Source organism: Mesoplodon bidens, assembly GCF_964165515.1.
Source record: "Mesoplodon bidens genome assembly, chromosome: 5".
Lineage (NCBI taxonomy): Eukaryota > Metazoa > Chordata > Mammalia > Artiodactyla > Ziphiidae > Mesoplodon > Mesoplodon bidens.
Window position 1 is genome coordinate 12,293,593 of NC_138161.1, and position 26,180 is coordinate 12,319,772.

At 44.8% G+C, this 26,180-nt stretch overlaps 1 protein-coding gene across 2 annotated transcripts in view; it reads right to left on the bottom strand.

Moving 5' to 3' along the window:
- IFNGR2 (interferon gamma receptor 2) overlaps positions 1-26,180 on the bottom strand; it is a 45,848-nt gene that overhangs the window by 15,753 nt on the left and 3,915 nt on the right. For both annotated transcript variants that reach the window (XM_081234227.1, XM_081234226.1), the window contains exons 2-4: positions 14,402-14,534; positions 7,758-7,966; positions 3,077-3,222 (exon numbers count right to left, since the gene is read on the bottom strand). In XM_081234227.1, the coding sequence (XP_081090353.1) occupies positions 3,077-3,222; positions 7,758-7,966; positions 14,402-14,534 (488 nt within the window). The remainder of the gene's footprint in view (positions 1-3,076; positions 3,223-7,757; positions 7,967-14,401; positions 14,535-26,180) is intronic.

The following is a 26,180-nucleotide window of genomic DNA, read 5'->3' on the forward strand; positions in this document are numbered from 1 at the left end:
TTGTCACCTCCACATGGTCAGTCAATGGCCCCTCACTCTCACCTCGGACAAACTGTCACTGTTCCACAGGGAAAGGAGAAAAAAAATACTATATTACGGATATTACTATATTACTATATTACTATATTACTATATTAGGATTTCTCATAAAGGACTGCTTTCAGTTTTTGTTTTTTTGTTTTTTTTTTTTTTTGGCTGCTGTGGGTCTTTGTTGCTGCGCACGGGCTTTCTCTAGTTGCAGTGGGCGGGGGCTACTCTTCATTGCGGTGCACGGGCTTCTCACTGCAGTGGCTTCTCTTGTTGCGGAGCATGGGCTCTATGTGTGCGAGCTTCAGTAGTTGCGGTCTGTGGCCTCTGTAGCTCCGAGGCATGCATGTGGGATCTCCCCGGACCAGGGATCGAACCTGTGTCTCCTGCATTGGCAGGCGGATTCTTAACCACTGCGCTACCAGGGAAGTCCCAGGACTGCTGTCTGATTTTGAGATACTACAGTAGAATACACTATAGCCATTTGAAATGGTGGAATATCACACACACTCTGGAACGTGGAGGTGAAGCTGCTTATATATGTTGAGTGAAAAAAGGCAGATTTTTCAACAGTATATAGAACATCATCTTATTATTTATTTATTTTTTTGGCCACGCTGCGGGACCTAAGTTCCCCGACCAGGGATTGAACCCATGCCCCCTACAGTGGAAGTGCAGAGTCTTAACCACTGGACCGCCAGGGAAGTCCCATGATCTTTTTTTTTTTTTTTTTTTTTTGTGGTACGCGGGCCTCTCACTGTTGGGGCCTCTCCCGTTGCGGAGCACAGGCTCCGGACGCGCAGCCTCAGCGGCCATGGCTCACGGGCCCAGCCGCTCCACAGCCTGTGGGATCTTCCTGGACCGGGGCACGAACCTGTGTCCCCTGCATCGGCAGGCGGACTCTCAACCACTGCGCCACCAGGGAAGCCCCATGATCTTATTTTTAAAAATACAAAATGATCCTATTATATTTGAATAGTAGGATTAGAACTGATTTTTAATTTTTTCCCTCCTAGTTGAAATGCTGACTGCCACGGCAGAGGAGAAAAATTGTTACTGCTGATGCCACATAAAGCAATTTTAAGGACAACATTCTCTTTGAGTTTATTTTGGCAGCCAGTTGGCTATTCCAAAAGTTAGAATCACAGACTGCAGAGGAGAGCTACCACTCAGGCCTGAGACCGCTGTCCTTAGACAGGCTTGCTTGCAAGGTTGACCCAAGGCTGGCATCTGGGACTTGGATCTGAGGAGTGTTTCCACCATTCCCTGACTGATAAGGGTGGTTTAGTGTATAAACAATGCCTTTTAGGCTGAACACCTGCTCTCCCTCTGGGAGTCTGGAGTTTTGGTGTCTATGTTGGGCAGAGGGTGCCTGTGTGACCAGCCCCCAGTAAAAGCCCTGGGCACTGAGCCTCTAACGAGCTTCTCTGGTAGATAAGGTTTCACATGTGCTGTCACTCTTGTTGTTAAGTGTGTCCTGGGTGACTTCCAGGGCAAGACTCAGGGAAGCTTATGCCTGGATTCCTTTAGGCTTTGCCCCATGTGCCTCTTCACTTTGCTGACTTTGTTTTGTGTCTTTTCTCTGGAATAAATCACAGCCTTGAGTACAACTATACACTGAGTCCCATGCATCCTTCGAGCAAATCTAGGGGCTGGTCTTGGGGACCCCTGACATACAGACTCACAGCTGGAATGGAGATCGTATAGGTGCCTTTCAGAGTTACTTTAGCCCCAGAATCTTTTGTTCATGGAAGTCCAAAGTATACATGCTCTGGCTGAAAGGGAGAAAGGGGAATCCCTTCTGGATTCTTCCAGGCCTTCCCTATTCCAGTTGACCAGACCTTGACCTCGGGATTTTGGGAAACAATTATTTCTTTCTTCCCTATTTGCTAAGAGTCTGTTCTTCAGTGAGTTTTGCCTTCCTCCGTGTTTTTACACTCACCACAAAGAAAGGAAGAGCAAGTGCAAACATCAACTAAGTGGGAGACAAACAGCAATTAAGAGCATGGACCCTGAGGCTAGATGTCTCCTCTGCTTTGCTGTCAGTTGCTGGCCTTGGGCAAGTTACTTAACCACTTGGTTTCCCTCTCTGTGAAACAGGTGGGTGTAAAGGTTAAATGAGATGATGTATCTAAAGTGCCTGGCCCGGTGCCAGACACAAAGAAAGCTCTGGATAAACATAAGCTCTTATTCTTATAAAAAATTATAATAATGTTGAACTTAGGAAATCACGAAGTTTACACAGGTAGTAAAACATCATTAAATGTAGCTTGGAGGGACTTCCCTGGCAGTCCAGTGGTTACGACTCCACACTTCCACTGCAGGGGATGTGGGTTCGATCCCTGGTTGGGGAACTAAGATTCCGCATGCCGTGCGGCGTGACCAAAAAATAGAGAAAAAAAAAAGTAGCTTGGATAATCAGGTACTGGAGATGATTAAAGGCCATAAGTTTTTTCTTGTGGTACCCAGGGCTGACCAGACCCCTTTTGCTCTGACCCACCTTTGTCAACCTTACCCTGCCCCAGCCCCTCACGTGGCCTGCATTTCTAAAGGATCCGAGCACGTGCAGTTCCCCAAATGTGCCGAGCCTTCTCAAACCTACTGGCCCTTCTCCCTAGAACGCTCTCTCTCCTTCCAGTAGACTTTTCACCTATTCACATTGCCCTCTTTGCAAACCATTCAAACCAGAGAATTCATAGTTAAACCTTGCAGACTGCAGTAGTAAATTCACTGCTGTAGCAACAGGCCCACAGAAGCTCCCCGAACTCCGGAGTGTGGCAAAGGCACCCTGGGCACCGGCTGAGTCCAGACCCAGACCATGGGGACCCTGTGATACCAGGCAGAGAGGGCCCTGCAGATGGGTCTGGTGGGAGGGGAGTCCCAGCACAGTGAGTAGAAGCAGAGGTCCTGAAGAGGAGGATCAAAGCCGCTAAGGCTCAGCCTCTAAGGGGATACTGGTGTCCTTGGCCATTGTAAAGTAGACTTTCTTTTGCTATCCAGAAACTCCAAAGAAATGAAAATCAAAAACAAAGAAGAAAAATGCTCTTGCCTGTTTGATTCCTGCCTTTTCCCAGTAGTAGACATAGTACAAAAAATAGGCCACGGAGGCAGGGACATCAAAGGGAGAAGAAAAGCTGATGATAAGGGAGCCTTCTTCTGGGGTCACCCAGATGTCTTCTGGAGGCCCGATGGTGGCTGAAATAGAATTACAAACAAAATCAATCCATCAGTCCATGTATATACGTAGATACATATATATACATACACATGCACATCATATATATATACAGAATATGTATATTGTACATGTAATTATATTTAGTATGATACACACATGCATATATTTATATATGCAATGAGATTGCATTCAGACTAAGAGAGGCTGTTCTGGGCACCAGATTTACTTGGAAGGCTACAGGGCAGGAAGCCCGGTGGGGCTACAGAGTGGCACCAGGGGTTTCTGGCCTTCGGTGGAAGGAGGGTTCCACACAGTTGTCCACATGGCCACGCCTGCCCACCCCTAGGAGACAGCTCAGATGCAAGGATCTGACACCCACATCCGGCAGGTACAGGGCACTCCCTGGCTCAACCACAAGAGCCAGTATTTCTCATCACAACTCCACAAGCAGAGTTTCCAGAGTCCCCACAAGGGACACACCCAGTTACAAGAACCCCTTCACTCAGCAATGCCCCAGATACGGTTTCCTACCAGGTGGTTAAGACTGGCCTGGTTGAAGTGCTATTTACCAACCAGAGGTCCTTCTGACCATAAGCAATGCTAGTAAGTCAGAAAGAGAAAAACAAATATCGTATATTAACGCAAACATGTGGAATCTAGAAAAATGGTACGGATGAACCGGTTTGCAAGGCAGAAATACATATGTAGAGAACAAACAGATGGACACCAAGGGGGAAATTGGCAGGGTGGTGGTGTGATGAATTGGGAGATTGGGATTGACGTATATACACTAATATGTATAAAATAGATAACAAATAAGAAACTCCTGTATAGCGTGGGGAACTCTAATTCACTTCGCTGTACAGTAGAAACTAACACAACATTGTAAAACAACTATACCCCAATAAAAAAAGAAAAAGAAAAAAAAATAACGTGGTTCATATGCCACCTTTATCAGGTTTCCAGAGAGCTGGAAGGTTAACCAAAGGTCAATTTTTTTTTTTTTTTTTTTTTTTTTTTTTTGCGGTACGCGGGCCTCTCACTGTTGTGGCCTCTCCCATTGCGGAGCACAGGCTCCGGACGCACAGGCTCAGCAGCCATGGCTCACGGGCCCAGCCGCTCGGCGGCACGTGGGATCTTCCCAGACCGGGGCATGAACCCGTGTCCCCTGCATCGGCAGGCGGACTCTCAACCAGTGCGCCACCAGGGAAGCCCCAAAGGTCAAATTTTCATGCAGAGAGGGAAAAGATTTTGTTAGCGCACCAAAAGTGGCGTTTGCAAACTTTTAAATACGTGTATCTTCTAGCTTTTTCTAATACAATGCTTAAATATAATAACTGAGAAATATTACCATCATACGTCTATTTGTTAATGCTTTTCCTATAAGTCACAGGACAGCTAAGGACTATGGCTCATAATATGCTCTTAGAAGGAAGATGACAGCATTTATCAGGTGAGCACTTAAATTGTATAATTAACCAGAGGAACTCGGATCAAAGTACAGGTTGTGTCCTCCAAGTTCTAAGAGGCCTATTTCTGCACCTTCTACGCACACAGATGATCAAGTCACGGTGAACGGTTCTGCGTTCACCAAAGTGGGGCTGGATTTCTCTCTCTCGCTTCCACGTTCCGCCCTGGGTTCTCCCAGGTTGGGGAGGGTTAGGCATGTGTTCTGGTCACCTTTCTCTCTGTGTAAAAGTAATTGGTCCCTGAAGGGTTTGCACTCATGCCCTCTGATCTCCTTTGTTCTGGCGGAAGATCTAAGTCCAGACAGATACAGGGTCGGGCCTGGCCCACCTCAAGCCACAGCGATGGTAGTGGATCAGCTGTGTGTAACTAAAAGCTCTCATGAAACCCGCTCACAGATGCTGGCACGCACGTCTTCAAGCTACGCTTTTGAAAGCGAAGTGATTGGAGCGTGGAACCACATGCGGACCTGCAGGCCCAGGCCCCCGCTGAGCAGATTCTCTAGACTTTTCTGTGACTTACCCACCGGAGTGGGCATGGGAGCCTGGATGACTAATCACTTAACTGCTGAAAGGTCAGCACCGAAAGACCTGCCTTTCTGAAGGGCGTGCCAGACGGAGAATCTGATACCAACGTGATGAGTCTGTCTCTGGAAGGCGGACAGTCTGCCTTTTCTCTGGGCCCTGAAGGAGGGCTCTGTGGATCTATGGGTCATTACTGATAGCAGTGTCCACAGACTGAGCAATCACTCTAAACCTGGCAACACGGACTTTATATCTGTGTCCACATACACCTATGTAACAACCACAGAAGGCCATCCCCATTTCCCAGAGCGGGAAACTGAAGCCCAGAGGGACATTACTTGCCCAGAGTAACAGCCGGTAAGTGGCAGTGTTGGGATTTGAACCCAAGTTTATGCGATGCCAAAGCCTGCCCCCTTCAGGCACCATCTCATCCCTCTACCCTCAGTAAAGCATCTTCAAGTTGGTTACCCATCCTGACTCGACCGCAAGTGCTGAAAGCAGCGATGGGCTCTGAGAACACCACTGTCTTGAAGTTTACCAGTGACACCCCACCAGTAACTAACCGAGGACATGGCTGCCCAACTCTGGCCGGGAGGACAGAGAGCACAGCTGGCTGACACTGGACCAGTGACTTCATGACAGGTCCTGCTTCTGATACCACCATTACTTTTTTCTCCACTAATTCCCACTTAGGTAACGCTTGATAGCTCAGATGTGTGATGACTCTCCACTCAAGGACAAATAACTTGTCCACAGAAGACCAGCCAGCAGGGACTGCACTGCCTTCTCATATCATCCTCAAATTGCTAGCAAAACCCTTTTTTTTTTGATAAATTTTAAAAAATTAATTAGTTTATTTATTTATCTGGTTGTGCTGGGTCTTAGTTGCGGCATGCATGTAGGATCTAGTTCCCTGACCAGGGATCAAACCTGGGCCCCCTGCACTGGGAGTGTGGAGTCTTAACCACTGCACCACCAGGAAAGTCCCTTTCTTAGCTTCTATTACAGAAAATTTCAAACATATAGAAAGTAGAGAGAAGACTGTAAACAAAGCTCATGTACTCATCACCCAACTTTAAAGCAACCGTCAAGTCCTGACCAGTTTTGTTTCTCCTGTGCCCATCCACCTTGTGAGGACCACCCTGCCCCTCCCACTCTCTGGATTATTTTGAAGGAATCTCAGACATTACATCATTGCATCTGTAAATACTTCAGTATGTATCTTGAAAAGACCAGACTCCCTGCCTTTTTTAAAAAAATAACAAAATACCATTACAACACCTAAAGTATATTAGCAACAATTGCTTTATAAATCATCAAAGATCTAGACAGTGATCACATTTCCTCAATTGTCTTATACCTCTGTTTCGTTTGAATCAGGATCCCAAGAAGTTCCGTACTTTGTGTTTGCATAGACACCGGAGAAACATTAGGCACGGCTGACCATGTGAAAAATGAATCATGGAAGGAACAAATCTATAAACTAGTGGCTGACGACTCTCATGCTCCCTTCCAATATCTGGGAGCATATCCGTTCCTTCAATCATTCCACAGATATTTTCTCCTATGTGCCAGGTACTGTTCAAGGCTGAACTAAAATCTTTCCTGAACATAAAAGAAGTTGTGCCATGTAACAGTGATCAGTGAAGCCAATATGCTAGTATTCCCTCCAGCACAGAGGTTAGCAAACTTTCTCAGTAAAGCACCAGAGTGAACTTAGGCTCTGACTGGTCACGCAGCCCCTGTTGCGACTACTCAGCTCGCCTGTTGCAGCTTGGAAGCAGCCATAGACAGTATATGAAAAGATGGGGAAACTTCATTCCGATAAAACTTTTCTTTTTAAATTGAAGTATAGTTGATTTACAATATTGTGTTAGTTTCAGGTGTACAGCAAAGTGATTCAGTTATACATGTATTCTTTTTCAGATTCTTTTCCATTATAGGTTATTACAAGTTCCCTGTGCTATAAAGTAGGTCCTTGTTGTTTATCTATTTTATATGTAGTAGTGTGTATATCTTAATCCCATACTCCAAATTTATCCCTCCCCCCTTTCCACTTGGGTAACGATAAGTTTGTTTTCTATGTCTGTGAGTCTGTTTCTGTTTTGTAAATAAGTTCATTTGTATCATTTTTTTAGATTCCCCATGTAAGTGATATCATACAATATTTCTTCCTCTGACTTACTTCACTTATATGATAATCTCTAGGTCCAACCATGTTGCTGCAAATGGCATTATTTCATTCTTTTTTTATGGCTGAGTAGCATTCCATTGTACATATATAACACATTTTCTTTCCAATAAAACTTTACAAAAACCGGTTGGCGGGCGGGATTTGACCTGCAGGCTGCGGTTTGACAACTCCCAGGTCTAGCAAATCACCCTCCCCTAGCCCCAGCTTCCGTGGTCAGTACTCGGGTTTGACCATCATACCCACCTGGGTGCTGGTTATTTAGGGTGAGAGGTAGGACGGAGGGGCGTGGAGTCAGTACCGCTCAACGAAGGGGAAAGTGAAGAAAACCTGCAAACGTTAAAGGAAGTTTGTACCCAAGTCGTCTTACCGTTCCGATAGTGTTCGAACCAAGGCGCCTTTACCCAGGCAGAGACGAGGTCCCCCAGCTTAGCTCGGAGGCGTAAAGAGATGTTGAAATGCCGTGGGAAACCCTCCGAGAGGCTGTTTGCGGTAAAGTTACACTCAGTCCCGGTGAGGTTCGTACAATCCACCCTGCTGTCTTTTTTGTTGACGTCATACCAGGTACTACTAGTGCTGCTGCAAAGGCAAGAAGGATTTTACTTTGCACAAGTCTCTCTTTGATCACATATAAGTTTCCCCAGAGATGAGTTTTTAATTCGATGTTTTTGATTGAGACATTGCTCACATACCATACACTACCCCCATTTAAAGTGTACAATTCAATGGATTTCAGTAAATTCACACGGTTGTGCAGCCTCACCACAATCCCCTGAAAACCCCTGCACCTATAGCAATCACTCTCCATTTCCTCCACCCCCCAAGCCTACGGTACCATTGAGCTACTTTCTATCTCTATGATTTGCCTATTCTGGACATTTCATAGAAATACAATCATAAACTATGTGGTCTTTTGTGACTAGTGCCCTTCACTTAGCCTGTTTTACTTAGTATGTTTTCAAGCGTGATACATGTTGTAGCATGTATCAGTAATTCATCCCTTATGACCAAATAATGTCCCACTGTACGTACATACCACACTTAGTTTATCCACTGATCTGCTGATGGGCATGTGGGTTGTCTCCACTTTTTGGCTATTGTGAATAATGCTAAGAATATTCACATGTAAATTTCTTTGTGAACTTATGTTCAGTTCTGTGGGGTGTATACCTAGGAGTGGACTTGCCGGGTCATATGGTAACTCTATTTTTAACTGATTTCCGAAGTAGCTGCACCATTTTACATTCCCACCCACAATGTATGAGGGTTCCAATTTCTCCTTATCCTCACCAACACTTGTTATTATGCCTTTTTTATTTTATTTTATTTTTTAAATAAATTTATTTATTTTATTATTTTTGGCTGCATTGGGTCTTCACTATTGCGTGCGGGCTTTCTCTAGTTGCGGCGAGCAGGGGCTACTCTTCATTGCGGTGCACGGGCTTCTCATTGCAGTGGCTTCTCTTGTTGCGGAGCAAGGGCTCTAGGCACGTGGGCTTCAGTAGTTGTAGTACACAGGCTCAGTAGTTGTGGCGCACGGGCTTAGTTGCTCCGCGGCATGTGGGATCTTCCCGGACCAGGGCTCGAACCCGTGTCCCCTGCATCGGCAGGCAGATTCTTAACCACAGCACCACCGGGGAAGCCCATGCCTTTTTTATTGTAGCCATCCAAGTGGCTGTATTTTCCCTGGTGACTAATGATGTTGAGTATCTTTTCATGTGCTTATTGGCTATTTGCATATCTTCTTTGGAGAACTGTCTACTCAGATCCTTTGTCTATATTTTAATTGGGTTATTTGCCCTTTAATTTTGAGTTGTAAGAGTTCTTTATACATTCTGGATACAAGTCCCTTAGCAGATATATGATTTGCAAACATTTTCTGCCGTTTTGTTCTACAGCTGATTTTAATGCTTCAAACTCAGCCTCTGTAGCCTATGTCTTAGGAATGATACTGTGTTCATACAAACCATACCCATACTTCCTGCTGGTGTAGAGTCTGTTTTCACCCCATAGCTGCCCATTTAAAGAGAGTCTTGGCCACATGAAAACTTTGCCAAATGTAAGGCCATGCATCCTGGTAAGTGAGAATGCATTCCCCAGAGTCCCAATGCCACGTGCCCACGTGGGATTCTACTCGCTGACTCTGAGCTCTGTCCTTAGGTGACTGACTTGAGAAAAGGCAGGGAGGTAGCTCTAGAAGCCTCAGTAGTGTGGCAGCAGGCAGTGTCCCCTCTAGGGACAGGCTGTGCCCTGGACAGCAACTCTGGCCTGGAAAGCAAGGCCAGGGGAGACAGGAGAGATGAGGCTGGGGGGTCACGGCCACCAGCTCTCACACAACACATGTGCTTCTAAATGTACCTCTGACCCTGCCTGGAGACTTATCTTCTGCTAATGTGGCGGGTGACCAGATGAAAGCCACATCAAGATGTGTAGCCAGGGATTCCACAGAAGATGCCCATCATACTCACATACCACCACGCCCTGGGGTCACAGGCCCTAATGGGGAAAGGGACCACAAACCACAGGTCCCCCTCTCAGACTGGGGGTGGTGTGCTTCACAAGGGGGTAAGTGGTTTTTTTTTTTTTAAGTTATACAGATACTTAAAGGTACTATAACCTTCTCCCTGCCAATCCCAGCTGTTGAACTGGGGCAAAAGGCCCTCTCCCTGATTTGCCAGGGAACTGACCACCCATGTTTCATCTCCTCCCCTCAACTCCAAGCTTGCCCCCTTCAGATTTATCCCAGGGATGCAAGGGTTTTTCAATATCCGCAAATCAATCAGTGTGATACACCATCTCAACAAATTGAAGAATGAAAACCATATGATCATTTCAATAGATGTAGAAAAAGCTTTTGAGAAAATTCAACACCCATTTATGATAAAAACTCTCCAGAAAGTGGGCATAGAGGGAACCTACCTCAACATAATAAAGGCCATATATGACAAACCTACAGCTAACATCAGACTCAAGGGTGAAAAGCTGAAAGCATTTCCTCTAAGAGGTCAGAAACAAGACAAGGATGTCCACTCTCGCCACTTTTATTCAACATAGTTTTGGAAGTCCTAGCCAATCAGAGAAGAAAAAGAAAGAAAAGGAATCCAAATTCGAAAAGAAGTTAAACTGTCACTGTTTGCAGATGACATGACACTATACATAGAAAATCCCAAAGACGCTACCAGAAAACTACTAGAGCTCATCAATGAATTTGGTAAAGTTGCAGGTTACAAAATCAATACACAGAAATCCATTGAATTTCAGAACTACTTTTTAAAAGTGTTTCTCAAAAAAGGGGTTTAAAAGGGCACAAGCCATCCAAATTTAAATGACAGCTGACACATGAAGGTGAGCAGTTTGCGGGGGGAAGTGGAGTTCTGGAATGTGGCCTCCCCATCTAATTGCAAAGGGTAAAAATAAGGTGCTGTGGGCCCCATTTAAACGGATAATGAAATGGACACAGCCTCACAAGCGTGGCACTGCCCCATGTCTGGACTCCCACCCTCTTGCCCAGGCTTATGTTGAATCAGCCAATCTGAGCCTTACCCAGCAAGTAGTCCTGGCTCCTGGCAATGTACTCATGTGGATGGCCTCTGTCCCTTTTACCTAATTTTGAAAGCAACCTCATCATGAAAGGGAGAACAGCATAATGATTAAACACATGGACTCTGGGGCCAGATTACCTGGGTTCAAATTCCAGTTACTTCACTTCTCTGTTCCTCAGTCTTCTTATCTATAAGATGGGATGAACTATAGCATCTGACTCTCAGGGCTGTCCTGACAGTTGAAACAGTGGACACCAGGAAAGTGCCTGGATCAGGGCCTGGTGCCTAGTAAGCACCATCTAAATGTTTGTTAAACACTTGGGCAACCAATGATTTCACTGTCCAGCCTCTGTTACATCACTTCCAAAAATGATGACGTTTTTTCCCTTTGAACCCAGCAAGTCATCTTCCAGAAATGTAAGAAAACAATCAGGCACACTTTATGTTTGAGGACATTACTTATAACAGTCACAAACTGTCAACTATTTTTACAACTCGTGAGTGAGGAAAAGTTTAAAAAATCCTGAGTGATACATCATATAACAGAACATAGAATAAAAATGTTCACACAGAAATAACTGTATGAAAAAGGTGGCTACATGCTTAACTACATTAAGTTAAAAGGAAAAAAAAAAAAAGGAAATAGGACCCAGAAGTGTAACCCCAGTTTTGTTTCAGTCTTACACACATGCTGGCACATTTGCAAACAACTGCATGTATTTAGAAAAAAATGTCTAGAGAGAAATACACTAAAATGAGAATAGTGATTTTTCTTGGACAGCGGGTTGTTTTAATTTTATTCTTTTTACTTTTCTGGGTTTTCCACATTTTCTATAAAGAAAATGTATTGCTATTAAAATTATAAAACAATGAAATTTTAAAAATGCATTGGGAAGACTGGGCAAGTGGGGTGTGACCTAGAAAGGGCCCTGCTGTCTGCCTGTCTTTATTTTCAAGAAAAAACAGAAATTCGGTTCTTTTTTTTTTTTTAAGTGAAATCTCCAGATGTTTAAATGTTGGCACTAATTGGAAAAAAAAAATTAAACACTGTGGACCAAACACAGACTTTAGGCCACATGATCTGCAACTTCTGATTTAAACTTAAAATTTTCCCACAAAGTGCTCTACGTAATTTTGGCTTTGCTACTGTGACTGTCAAAAAACAGAGGCATGTTTATTTATAATTATAGTGATGTTTTACTAGAGAGAAACAGAATGGAAACTTTTAAGTCCCACGAGCCTCAAAATTAAATTATTTAATGTAACTAAAATGTCCTAAACATGTGAAAGCATCTAGAAACAAACCAACAAAAAAAGCAAAGGCCCTCTTCCATGATCAAATCTGTAATTGGAAAAGAAAACAAAATTAGCTTCTGTTTGAGTTTTCAGGGACCCCCTCAGCTTTTCCAAATAGGGACATTCACATTCAACACATCTCTTGGTTTCTTTTACCAAAACCAACCTCTAACCTGATAAAATATCTACAAAATGCTTTCCGAATAGAAAACACAGTGAAACGGGTTGGTCTGTGATGTGAAACTGTCAAAGGCTTTAACAAATACTTCTAATATTTAGAGGCGCTCTGTCAACCCACAAATGTACTTCCCCAGTCAAGGCTAAGGAATGCTAGTCAACAGATCAGCTGTGACTTCCCCTTACTGAAATCTTCTTGTATGGCTCTAGGATACCATATTTACTCAATGCTGAGCAGGGCCAGCTTCATGGGCATGTGACCTGCGCAGTGGCACAAAGCTGTACTCTTAGGAGGGCACCTGGTTTGAAGCTCTGCTTTACCATCTTGAAATTCCCAATAGTTTTTGCACAAGGGGCCCTACATTTTCATTTTGCACCGGGCCCCGCAAATTATGTAGCCGGTCCTCATGGACTGGTCCTTTTATTACAGATGATCATGTTTGTAATTTATAATTACTTAAGAAATAGATAAATACGATCCAGAGATAGTACTCTAATCCCAGTTCAGAATTTATTTTTGTTACGCAAGTATTGTTGCAATGGACAGTTCTCGATGAAAACGAAGTCATCTGGAAACTACTCCTCTAACAAATTAACCATCTGTAATTTTTCTACATTGCCTGCCTGTTCTTGACCACAGACTCATTCCAAATCCCATACAGTTGCACCTGCTGTCATGTGACACATAACTACCCTTTTTACTGGTCACCTAAGGGTTCATCCATAAGTTAACCTGACACAGTTTGCCACCTTCCTGCTAATGGACATGAATAGACCCTTCAATGTATCAGTATATCTTCATGAATATAAGTTTGTTTTTTTCCTGATGGGGGGGTCGTATTGTCTGTCTAGGATAAAAGTAACATGGACATCCCTACGACTCTAAGTGAAGAGTAGAATTATTTTCTAAGGGGGCTGTGCTCATAATTGATCCTGATCCAGCACTGTATCCACCAGCCACATTCTCAAAAGCACTGAACATTCCTTTTTTTTTTTTTTTTTTAACGGCACGTGGGCCTCTCACTGTTGTGGCCTCTCCCGTTGCGGAGCACAGGCTCTGGACGCGCAGGCTCAGTGGCCATGGCTCACAAGCCCAGCTACTCCGCGGCACGTGGGATCTTCCCGGACCGGGGCACGAACCCGTGTCCCCTGCGTAGGCAGGGGGTCTCTCAACCACTGCGCCCCCAGGGAAGCCCCCAGCATTCCTATTTTTTAAAATTTTGCTTATTTAGTAATCTAAAAATGACTTAGCCGATAATTTTTTTTTTTTTTTTTTGCGCACCGTGTGGCATGCAGGATCTTTGTTCCCTGACCAGGGATTGAACTCACGCTCTGTGCATTGGAAGAGTGGAGTCCTAACCACTGGACCGCGAGTGAAGTCCCACAATAATTTTAACTTAGTCTTCACTTAATTCATTTAATAAGGTAAACAAGGACTTGGATTTTGCCTTTCTTCTTCCCCTATGTGTCTATACTGCAAATCAAGTGATGGCAAACTGTAAAAAAGCTTGAAAAGAAGGTGAGACAGAATGAGGGGCCGGAATAAAATGCAAGATGGAACACCAGTTTAGAAACTGAGAATTAGTAGTTCATTAGATGAATAACTTCCTTATTAGACCAAATTTGGCCCACAAGCCTAATAAACCAGATTTTGACACCTGAAAAAGATGAAGACCAAAAGATGCCTCTTGCCCTTTCAAGACAGGAAGGCTTTTTATACATCTTCTCTTGAAACTGATGAATCAACTTCCACCAAACTAAGCAGCCATGTGGTTAGACAGCTGAGTTCTCTGATGGCCAGCATCCTTTCAGCCTTCCGATGCGTGGGGTGTTGTGAAATCTCTGTCCTTGGAGATGTAAAAAGTACAAGAGAACTATCTGCTTCCCATGGATTTGCTTACAATCCTGCCAAGAGGCAAGAACAAGCAGCTGGCCTCAGGTTCCGTAACAACCTCCCAACCCCAGCTCCCATAAGAATGCCAACAGAAATGTCACTTACTATTTATACTGCACCTGGTAGACTACCGGCCTTGTGTCATTGTTCAGGGACACGGGATCCCAGCTCAGAGCCTGCTGGGCATTGTACAGGTGAACCTTCAGGTTTCGAGGAGCAGGCAGCTGGAAGGGGGTGTCTTGACAGGGACAGAGAATAAGAGAAGGGGGGAGAGGCGGGAGAGAAAGGGAGGGTCAAGAGGAGAAAAATCGATTACAAAAATATTCCAATGCACTCTACCAGACCATTCCTACGCCTTGGTTTTTTTGGTTTTTGTTTTTAAACTAATTGTTATTGGAGTGTAGTTGCTTTACAATGCTGTGTTAGTTTCTACTGAACAGCAAAATGAATCAGCCATACATATACATATATCCCCTCTTTTGGATTTCCTTCCCATTACGCCTCAGTTTCTGGTATTACCCGTTCTCCCCCACTCCTTTAGCCTTTGACTAAAGACGGCGCCACTGACACAGACCGTGGGAAAAAGAGGGGCTTGGGGCTGCCTTTCCACTTGCAGGTTCCAGTCCTTATGAATGGGTCCTGGCTGAACCAGAATGCCTGTTTTACGTTTTGTAAGTGTGGGTAACTTAACAGCCTGGGCTTCTGTTTCTTCGTCAGGAATAAGGAATAAATAACAGTAGACTGCAGAAGGCCGTGGAGAAAATTAACTTGATGACCACTTGACATGCATTAGACCAAGACTTATACCAAAGGAGTGTTTGGTAAACTTCCACAAACATGGGTGCACACACACACACACACAGAGAGAAACATAACTCAAACCAGGCATGCAAAGCCCACAGACACCTGGGAGGGTGAGGACTTGTCTTCTGGGCTTCGTCAGAGTCGCTGTGTTTCTCAAAGACCCCCCAACATCACAAGCACTGAAGTTAAAATGCAGATCCCCAGGCCCCACCCCAGACCAGGAATTCTGCATTTTCAACAAGCTTCCCAGCTGATCCTCATGCACACTGAAGTTTGAGAACTACAAACGATAGAATAACACATTCCCCAGGGAACTGCCACCAAGATCTGAATCCCCCTTTTCGGGGTGACCTGGGAGACACAACTCCAAGCAGGTGCTTTACAGGATTGGGCTAGAGGTTGCCCGCACAGGAGCCTTTTCTCTAGTAAGAAAACAGACCGTAATGATAGACTTTCTCTGAGATTTAAAGATTAATGGGGGGCTTCCCTGGTGGTGCAGTGGTTGAGAATCTGCCTGCCGGTGCGGGGGACGTGGGTTCGAGCCCTGGTCTGGGAAGATCCCACATGCCGCGGAGCGGCTAGCCCCGTGAGCCACAATTGCTGAGCCTGCGCGTCTGGAGCCTGTGCTTCGCAACGGGAGAGGCCGCAATAATGAGAGGCCCGCACACCGCGATGAGGAGTGGCCCCCACTTGCCGCAACTAGAGAAGGCCCTCGCACAGAAACGAGGACCCAACACAGCCATAAGTAAATAAATAAAAATTAAAAAAAAAAAAAAAGATTAATGGGGACTTCCCTGGTGGCGCAGTGGTAAAGAATCCACCTGCCAACGCTGGGGACATGGGTTCGATCCCTGGTCCGGGAGGATCCCACATGCCACGGAGCAACTAAGCCTGTACGCCACAACTACTGAAGCCCGTGAGCTGTAGGGCCCGTGTGCTGCAGCTACTGAAGCCTGCGTGCCTGGAGCCTGTGCTCCACAACAAAAGAAGCCACCGCAATGAGAAGCCTGTGCAACAAAGAGTAGCCCCCGCTCGCTGCAACTAGAGAAAGCCCGCGTACAGCAACAAAGACCCGATGCAGCAGACCAAAAAAAAAAAGAAAAAGATTAATGAGAAACACCCAGAAGTGGAAAGTAAAGTTTGAAAAACATGCCGTTCCAGAATTCAAAGCAGGAAACTCAAACCACACAATTTCAGTAAATGCATCCAATCTTAAAGAAAGAAGGATGCCCAGATCAGCTGATAGCCTGGCCTGCTGCTCTCTTCTGAAAGGTACGTTACCTAGAGTCTGTGGCCACTTGTTTACTTACAGAATGTCCACTGTCTTCATAGCTATGACCTTGGGCTGACCTCCATTCTAGATCTTAATTCAAGCAGCTCACCAGCACTGCTGCCAACTCATACCAGGCCTCAGGGAAGCCAGGCCTCAGGGAAGCCAGGCCTCAGGGAAGCCAGGCCAAAGGCGCAGCATGGCGGGAGGCTGGTCTCCGGGTCAGGCCTGTCCCACTCACTGTGGCTGCTGGAGCCCAGTGGATGCCAAAGCTGAGCTGAGAAATGAAGTGCTGCTTTCCAGGGAGGGATGTGCACGGTCTCAGGGGTGAGTGCTTGGTTAGGGCTGGGCACCCGTCAGAGCATCCCGGAGACCTTCTACTGTCCATATTAGTTTCCTAGTTTTAATTAATTAATTAATTAACTAATTGTTGGCTGTACTGGATCTTCGTTGCTGTGCGCGGGCTTTCTCTAGTTGTGGCGAGCGGGGGCTACCCTTTGTTGTGGTGCGCGGGCTTCTCATTGCGGTGGCTGCTCTTGTTGCGGAGCACGGGCTCTACGTGCGCGGGCTCCAGTAGTTGTGGCTCGCGGGCTCTAGAGCGCAGGCTCAGTAGTTGTGGCGCACGGGCTTAGTTGCTCCGCGGCGTGTGGGATCTTCCCGGACCGGGGCATGAACCCGTGTCCCCTGCACTGCCAGGCGGATTCTTAACCACTGCGCCACCAGGGAAGCCCCCCAGTTTCCTAGTGATGTTGAAATCAATGACCCCACATGTAGTGTCTGAGAACAACCCAGATTTACGCTCTGACAGCTCTGGAGGTCGGAAGTCCGCAGTAGGTCTCACTGGGCCCACGTCAAGGTGCTGGCAGGGCTCTGTTCCTTCTGGAAGCTTGCCCTTTTCCTTGCCTAGAAGCTGCTCACATTCTTTGGCTCATGGCCTCTTCCTCCGGCAACGCTGGGCTGAGTCCTTCTTGTGCTGCCGCCTCTTTGCTTCTGACTCTCTTGCCTTTTTCCTTGCCTAGAAGCTGCTCACATTCTTTGGCTCATGGCCTCTTCCTCCGGCAACGCTGGGCTGAGTCCTTCTTGTGCTGCCGTCTCTTTGGTTCTGACTCTCTTGCCTCCCTCTCCCATCTTCCAAGGACCCTTGTGATTGCACTGGGCCCGCAGAGCCCGAAAATCCAGGATAATCTCCCCAGCTCAGGACCCCTAACTTAATCACGTCTGCCAAATCCCTTTTGCCATGTAAGGTAATGTGGTCACAGGTTCCGGGGATGAGGATGTGGACATCTTTGCGGGCCCTTAGTTGGCCTGCCCCAGGGCTCCTCCCCATCTCCCCATCTCTGGGGAGGAGCCAGAAGGCGTTCCCCCTCCCTCCACCCTTCTCCTGGCAGCCTCTCCCCCGTCTAAACATTCAGCTGAGAAAGGGAGCGACAGGGGACCAGCAAAGTCTTCCACCCCAACTGGCAGGTGGACCAGAAGAAAGCCTTCTGGAAAAGTTGGGGTCTCCACGTGAGTCTTCCACTTTCTTTCTTTTTTTTTTTTGCGGTACGCGGGCCTCTCACTGTTGTGGCCTCTCCCGTTGCGGAGCACACGCTCCGGACGCGCAGGCTCAGCGGCCATGGCTCATGGGCCCAGCCGCTCCGCGGCATGTGGGATCTTCCCGGACCGGGGCACGAACCCGTGTCCCCTGCATCGGCAGGAGGACTCTCAACCACTGCGCCACCAGGGAAGCCCCTTCCACTTTCTTCAACTTTCATTTTACTGAGGTGTGGAGAGAGGACCTGCAGTTTTGCTCTCGTATTTGAGTTTCTTGGACTCCCCTGTCTCGCCACATTCAGAGAAGAAAATGAGACTTACGGCTGTAGACTTCACAGTGAAGTACCAGAGGCTGCCCACTCATTAACACCAACAGCTTCAACCCCGGCCCTGCACGCCTCTCAGGAGGCCCGTCCCTCAACGGCGTCCCGTGGCCTCCTCCCTGATCCTGGGAAGCGCCGGGCACCCTCCCACCTCGCCTTGCCCTTGCTGCTGCCGTTCTCTGGAGCCTTCTCTCCCCCTGTGCCAGGCTCTCTCCCCCGCGCCCTTCATGTCTCTGCTCAGATACCACCTTATCAGAGCAGCTTCCTGCCTACGAAGCCCAGGGCAGGGGACTCCTGATCCCTGCCTTCCTTTTCTCCTGGCTTTCCCACCACCTGCGTCCTTTGTTTGCACCCCGGTGGTGAGAGGCATGGATTCCAGAACTTGACTGCCTGGGTTCAAAGCCACACGCTCTTTGCGGGACCTTGAGCAAGCTGTTTCCCTCTCTGTGCCTCGGTGGTCTCACCTGCGAAATGGAAACGAAAACAGTGCAGACTTCAAAGGGTTACTCTGAGGAATGAGTGGGTTAATTTCACATGCGCTGCTGAGAACAGCGCGAGCACCACGTGATCGTTTCCTCTCCTCCTTGCTAGCAGCTCGCTGACAGTCTCCCCCGGCACTAGAGCAGCGAGCTCCAGGAGGGCTGCGTGTTGCCGCCCTTGGGGGCTGCTTCATCCTCAGTGCCTGGAGGACCAGGCACGCAGGATCTGGGGAGCGAGTGGCCTGCAGCCCAGCGGCCTGAGTTGCTTCAGGGATTATGTAGCCAGTTTCTGTCTCCTCAGTGTTGCACTTGTCCACCCGAAACCCACGCTAAGCTCAGTTCCTCTTTCTCTTCCTTGCTTTATGTGTAAGTCCTGCCTTTCCTCTGGTCTCAGAGGCTGGGGCAGGGAGTGGGTACAACTCTGGGCCATGGACTTATCTGCATGGCTCTAAAGGGTCAATGTATTTAGGGCCATAGCACCTGCTGTCAACAGTGTTGACAAAGGCTCTGAGGGAAGGGAAGAGAATTTCTGGACAAAGGGCTTTGGCTGGAAGCCTGATCCTGCCACCTAGGGCCATGGGATCCTACCACGACCCCACCTGAGCCTCAGTTTCCCCATGAATAATGAAATGATACCATCTCTCCCAGAGATGGAGTGAGGGGCAAATGCAGGACCACGAATGAAAGGCAAACCAGACACTGCTGCCTAAGTGTGATTTTTAAGACATGCCTATCTCAGGGTGATCTGATGGACGGCTGCTTCTGCAGGTGGCGAGCCGCGACCCGATACCCACACCCTGCTTTCAGTGACCACCAACAGGGGGCCCAGCCCCATGCTGATCACTGTATTCAATGGTCTGACCCTGCTCTACACAGAACAGTGGCCCCTCCCAAAGATGTCTGTGTCCTAATGTATTCACAGGACACAGATATCTTTGGGAGGGCATGAAACTTAGGGTTCTGAAGAGGACGCGGGGCGTGCACAGCCATGTAGCTGACAGGGCCTTGGTGCTCTGGCCGGGTGTCAGGCCTGAGCCTCTGAGGTGGGAGAGCCAAGATCAGGACATTGGTACACCAGAGACCTCCCGGCTCCAGGTAATATCAAACAGTGAAAGCTCTCCCAGAGATCTCCATCTCAATGTTAAGACCCAGCTCCACTCAACAACCAGCAAGCTACAGTGCTGGGCACCCTATGCCAAACAACTAGCAAGACAGGAACACAACCCCACCCATTAGCAGAGAGGCTGCCTAAAATCATAATAAGATCACAGGCACCCCAAAACACACCACCGGACGCGGTCCTGCCCACCAGAAAGACAAGATCCAGCCACACCCACCAAAACACAGGTACCACTCGCCTCCACCAGGAAGCCTACACAACCTACTGAACCAACCTTAGCCACTGGGGGCAGACATCAAAAACAACAGGAACTACAAACCTGCAGCCTGCGAAAAGGAGACCCCAAACGCAGTAAGTTAGGCAAAATGACAAGACAGAGAAATACACAGCAGATGAAGGAGCAAGGTAAAAACCCACCAGATCAAACAAATGAAGAGGAAATAGGCAGTCTACCTGAAAAAGAATTCACAGTAATGATATTAAAGATGATCCAAAATCTTGGAAATAGAATGGAGAAAATACGAGAAACATTTAACAAGGACCTAGAAGAACTAAAGAGCAAACAAACAATGATGAACAACACAACCAATGAAATTAAAAATTCTCTAGAAGGAATCAATAGCAGAATAACTGAGGCAGAAGAACGGATAAGTGGTCTGGAAGATAAAATAGTGGAAATGACTACCACAGGGCAGAATAAAGAAAAAAGAATGAAAAGAGTTGAGGACAATCTCAGAGACTTCTGGAACAACATTAAATGCACCAACATTCAAATTACAGGGGTCCCATAAGAAGGAGAGAAAAAAAAAGGGACTGAGAAAATATTTGAAGAGATTTTGGTTGAAAACTTCCCTAAGATGGGTAAGGAAATAGTCAATAAAGTCCAGGAAATGCAGAGAGCCCCATACAGGATAAATCCAAGGAGAAACACGCCAAGACACATCTTAATCAAACTATCAAAAATTAAATTCAAAGAAAAAAGATTAAAAGCAGCAAGGGAAAAGCAACAATTAGCATACAAGGGAATCCCCATAAGGTTAACAGCTGGTCTTGCAGCAGAAACTCTGCAAGCCAGAAGGGAGTGACAGAACATACTTAAAATGATGAAAGGGAAAAACCTACAACCAAGATTACTCTACCCAGCAAGGCTCTCATTCAGATTTGATAGAGAAATTAAAACCTTTACAGACAAGCAAAAGCTAAGAGAATTCAGCACCACCAAACGAGCTCTACAACAAACGCCTGTTTTGGGGTGCCTGTGAGCTTATTATGATGTTTCTTTAGAAACTTCTCTAGGCAGGAAACACAAGAGAAGGAAAAGACAATAACAAGCCCAAAACAATTAAGAAAATGGTAATAGGAACATTCATATTGATAACTACCTTAAATATAAATGGATTAAATGCTCCAACCAAAAGACATAGACTGGCTGAATGGATACAAAAACAAGACCCGTATATATGCTGTCTACAAGAGACCCACTTCAGACCTAGGGACACATACAGACTGAAAGTGAGGGGATGGAAAAAGATATTCCATGCAAATGGAAATCAAAAGAAAGCTGGAGTAGCAATACTCATACCAGACAAAATAGACTTTAAAATAAAGACTATTACAAGAGACAAAGAAGGACACTACATAATGATCAAGGGATCAATCCAAGAGGAAGATATAACAATTGTAAATATTTATGCACCCAACATAGGAGCACCATAATACATAAGGCAAATGCTAACAGCCATAAAAGGGGAAATTGACAGTAACACAATCATAGTAGGGGACTTTAACACCCCACTTTCACCAATGGACAGATCATCCAAAGTGAAAATAAATAAGGAAACACGAGCTTTAAATGATACATTAAACAACACGGACTTAACTGATATTTATAGGACATTCTATCCAAAAACAGCAGATTACACTTTCTTCTCAAGTGCTCATGGAAGATTCTCCAGGATATATCATATCTTGGGTCACAAATCAAGCCTTGGTAAATTTAAGAAAATTGAAATCATATCAAGTATCTTTTCTGACCACAACACTATGAGACTAGATATCCATTACAGGAAAAAGTTTGTAAAAAAACCAAACACATGGAGACTAAACGGTACACTACTAAATAACCAAGATATCACTGAAGAAATCAGAGGAAATAAAAAAATACCTAGAAACAAATGACAATGAAAACATGATGACCCAAAACCTATGAGATGCAGCAAAAGCAGTTCTAAGAGGGAAGTGTATAGCAATACAATCCTACCTCAAGAAACAAGAAACATCTCAAATAAACAACGTAAACTTACAACTAAAGCAATTAGAGAAAGAACAAAAAAAACCCAAAGTTAGCAGAAGGAAAGAAATCATAAAGATCAGATCAGAAAGAAATGAAAATGAAATGAAGGAAATGATAGCAAAGATCAATAAAACTAAAAGCGGGTTCTTTGAGAAGATAAACGAAATTGATAAACCATTAGCCAGACTCATTAAGAAAAAAAGGGAGAAGACTCAAATCAATAAAATTAGAAATGAAAAAGGAGAAGTAACAACTGACACTGCAGAAATACAAAGGATCATGAGAGATTACTACAAGCAACTCTATGCCAATAAAATGGACAAGCTGGAAGAAATGGACAACCTGAACCAGGAAGAAATAGAAAATATAAACAGACCAATCACAAGCACTGAAATTGAAACTGTGATTAAAAATCTTCCAACAAACAAAAGCCCAGGACCAGATGGCTTCACAGGCAAATTCTATCAAACATTTAGAGAAGAGCTAACACCTATCCTTCTCAAAGTCTTCCAAAATATAGCAGAGGGAGGAAATACTCCCAAACTCATTCTACAACGTCACCATCACCCTGATATCCAAACCAGACAAAGATGCCACAAAAAAAGAAAACTACAGGCCAATATCACTGATGAACATAGATGCAAAAATCCTCAACAAAATACTAGCAAACAGTATCCAACAGCACATTTAAAGGATCATACACCATGATCAATTGGGGTTTATCCCAGGAATGCAAGGATTTTTCAATATATGCAAATCAATCAATGTGATAAACCATATTAACAAATTGAAGGAGAAAAACCATATGATCATGTCAATAGATGCAGAAAAAGCTTTTGACAAAATTTAACACCCATTTATGATAAAAACCCTCCAGAAAGTAGGCATAGAGGGAACTTACCTCAACATAATAAAGGCGATATATGACAAACCCACAGTCAACATTGCTCTCAATGGTGAAAAACTGAAACCATTTCCACTAAGATCAGGAACAAGACAAGGCTGTCCACTCTCACCACTATTATTCAACATATTCTTGGAAGTTTTAGCCACAGCAATCAGAGAAGAAAAAGAAAAAGGGAATCCAAATTGGAAAAAAAGTAAAACTGTCACTGTTTGCAGATGACATGATACTATATATAGAGAATCCTAAAGATGATACCAGAAAACTACTTGAGCTAATCAATGAATTTGGTAAAGTAGAAGGATACAAAGTTAATGCACAGAAATCTCTTGCATTCCTATACACTAATGATGAACAATCTGAAAGAGAAATTAAGGAAACACTCCCATTTACCACTGCAACAAAAAGAATAAAATACCTAGGAATAAACCTACCTAAGGAGACAAAAGACCTGTATGCAGAAAACTATAAGACACTGATGAAAGAAATTAAAGGTGATACAAACAGATGGAGAGATATACCATGTTCTTGGATCGGAAGAATCAATATTGTGAAGATGACTATACTACCCAAAGCAATCTACAGATTCAATGCAATCTCTATTAAACTACCAATGGCATTTTTCACAGAACTAGAACAAAAAATTTCACAATTTGTATGGAAACACAAAAGATCCTGAGTAGCCAAAGCAATCCTGAGAAAGAAAAACGGAGCTGGAGGAATTAGGCTCCCTGACTTCAGACTATACTACAAAGCTACAGTAATCAAGACAATAAGGTACTGGTACAAAAACAGAAATATAGATCAATGGTATAGTATAGAATGCCCAGAGATAAACCCACACACATATGGGCACCTAATTTACGACAAAAGAGGCAAGAACATACAATGGAGAAAAGACAGCCTCTTCAATAAGTGGTGCTGGGAAAACAGGACAGCTACATGTAAAAGAATGAAATTAGAACACTACCTAACACCATACACCAAAATAAACTCCAAATGGATTAAAGACCTAAATGTAAGGCCAGACACTATAAAACTCTTAGAGGAAAACATAGGCAGAACACTCTATGACATAAATCACAGCAAGATCCTTTTCGACCTGCCTCCTTGAGAAATGGAAATAAAAACAAAAATAAACAAATGGGACCTAATGAAACTTCAAAGCTTTTGCACAGCAAAGGAAACCATAGGACGAAACCCTCAGAATGGGAGAAAATAGTTTCAAACGAAGCAACTGACAAAGGATTAATCTCCAAAATACACAAGCAGCTCATGCAGCTCAATATCAAAAAAAACAAACAACCGGGGCTTCCCTGGTGGCACAGTGGTTAAGAATCTGCCTGCTAATGCAGGTGACACGGGTTCGAGCCCTGGTCCGGGAAGATCCCATGTGCCACAGAGCAACTAAGCCCGTGTGTCACAATTACCGAGCCTGCTCTATAGAGCCTGCGCACCACAACTACTGAAGCCCATCTGCCTAGAGCCTGTGCTCTGCAACAAGAGAAGCCACTGCAATGAGAAGCGTGCACACTGCAACGAAGAGTAGCCCCTGCTCGCTGCAACTAGAGAAAGCCCACATGCAGCAACGAAGACCCAACACAGCCAAAAAATAATAAGTAAAATAAATAAATTTATTAAAAAAAACCCAAACAAACAAACAACCCAATCCAAAAATGGGCAGAAGACCTAAACAGACATTTCTCTAAAGAAGATATACAGATTGCCAACAAACACATGAAAGGATGTTCAACATCACTAATCATTAGAGAAATGCAAATCAAAACTACAATGAGGTATCACCTCACACCAGTCAGAATGGCCATCATCAAAAAATCTACAAACAATAAATGCTGGAGAGGGTGTGGAGAAAAGGGAACCCTCTTGCACTGTTGGTGGAAATGTAAATTGATATAGCCACTATGGAGAACAGCATGGAGTTTCCTCAAAAAAACTAAAAATAGAACTACCATATGACCCAGCAATCCCACTACTGGGCATATACCCTGAGAAAACCATAATTCAAAAAGAGTCATGTACCACAATGTTCATTGCAGCTCTATTTACAATAGCCAGGATATGGAAGCCACCTAAGTGTCCATCAACAGATGAATGGATAAAGAAGATGTGGCACATATACACAATGCAATATTACTCATCCATAAAAAGAAACGAAATTGAGTTATTTGTAGTGAGGTGCATGGACTGTCATACAGAGTGAAGGAAGTCAGAAAGAGAAAAACAAATACCGTATGCTAACGCATATATAAGGAATCTAAAAAAAAAAAGTTTCTGAAGAACCTAGGGGCAGGACAGGAATAAAGACGCAGATGTAGAGAATGGACTTGAGGACACGGGGAGGGGGAAGGGTAAGCTAGGACAAAGTGAGAGAGTGGCATGGACATATATACACTACCAAATGTAAAAATAGATAGCTAGTGGCAAGCAGCCGCATAGCGCAGGGAGATCAGCTGGGTGCTCTGTGACCACCTAGAGGGGCGGGATAGGGAGGGTGGGAGGGAGGGAGATGCAAGAGGGAGGAGATATGGGGATGTATGTATATGTATGGCTGATTCACTTTGTTATAAAGCAGAAACTAAACTAACGCACCATTGTAAAGCAATTATACTCCAATAAAGATGTTAAATTAAAAAAAAAAAAGAAATTTAGGGTCCTAATCTGAAGACCTAAAAACAGATTATCCTGGAGTATTTGGGTGGACCCAATGTCACCACAAGGATGTTTGTCTAGAAGCTGGAAAAGGCAAGGAAATGATCCTTCCCCTAGAACCCTTAGAAAGGAATACATCGCTACAACACCTTGATTTTAGCCCAGTGAAAGCTGCATCTGACTGCTGACCTCCAGAACTGTAAGACACTAAATTTGGTTCTAGGCATCTTCACCATAAGCTTCTTTGCCGTAGACATTTTTGCCACAGCATTTTCACTGCAAACATTTTTGCCAAATAACTAATTTGCCGTAAGGCAATTTAGCTGTAAAAAGTAAAATAATGAAAAATAAAAGAGAGACATTACACAAGACATAATGAAACATGAAAAGTGATAACAAAACTTAGAAGACTTTATTGCAAAATACAAAATATTTGAATCCACTTAAAATGTGTGTAGATGCATGGCAATACTGCGCAAACAACTGAT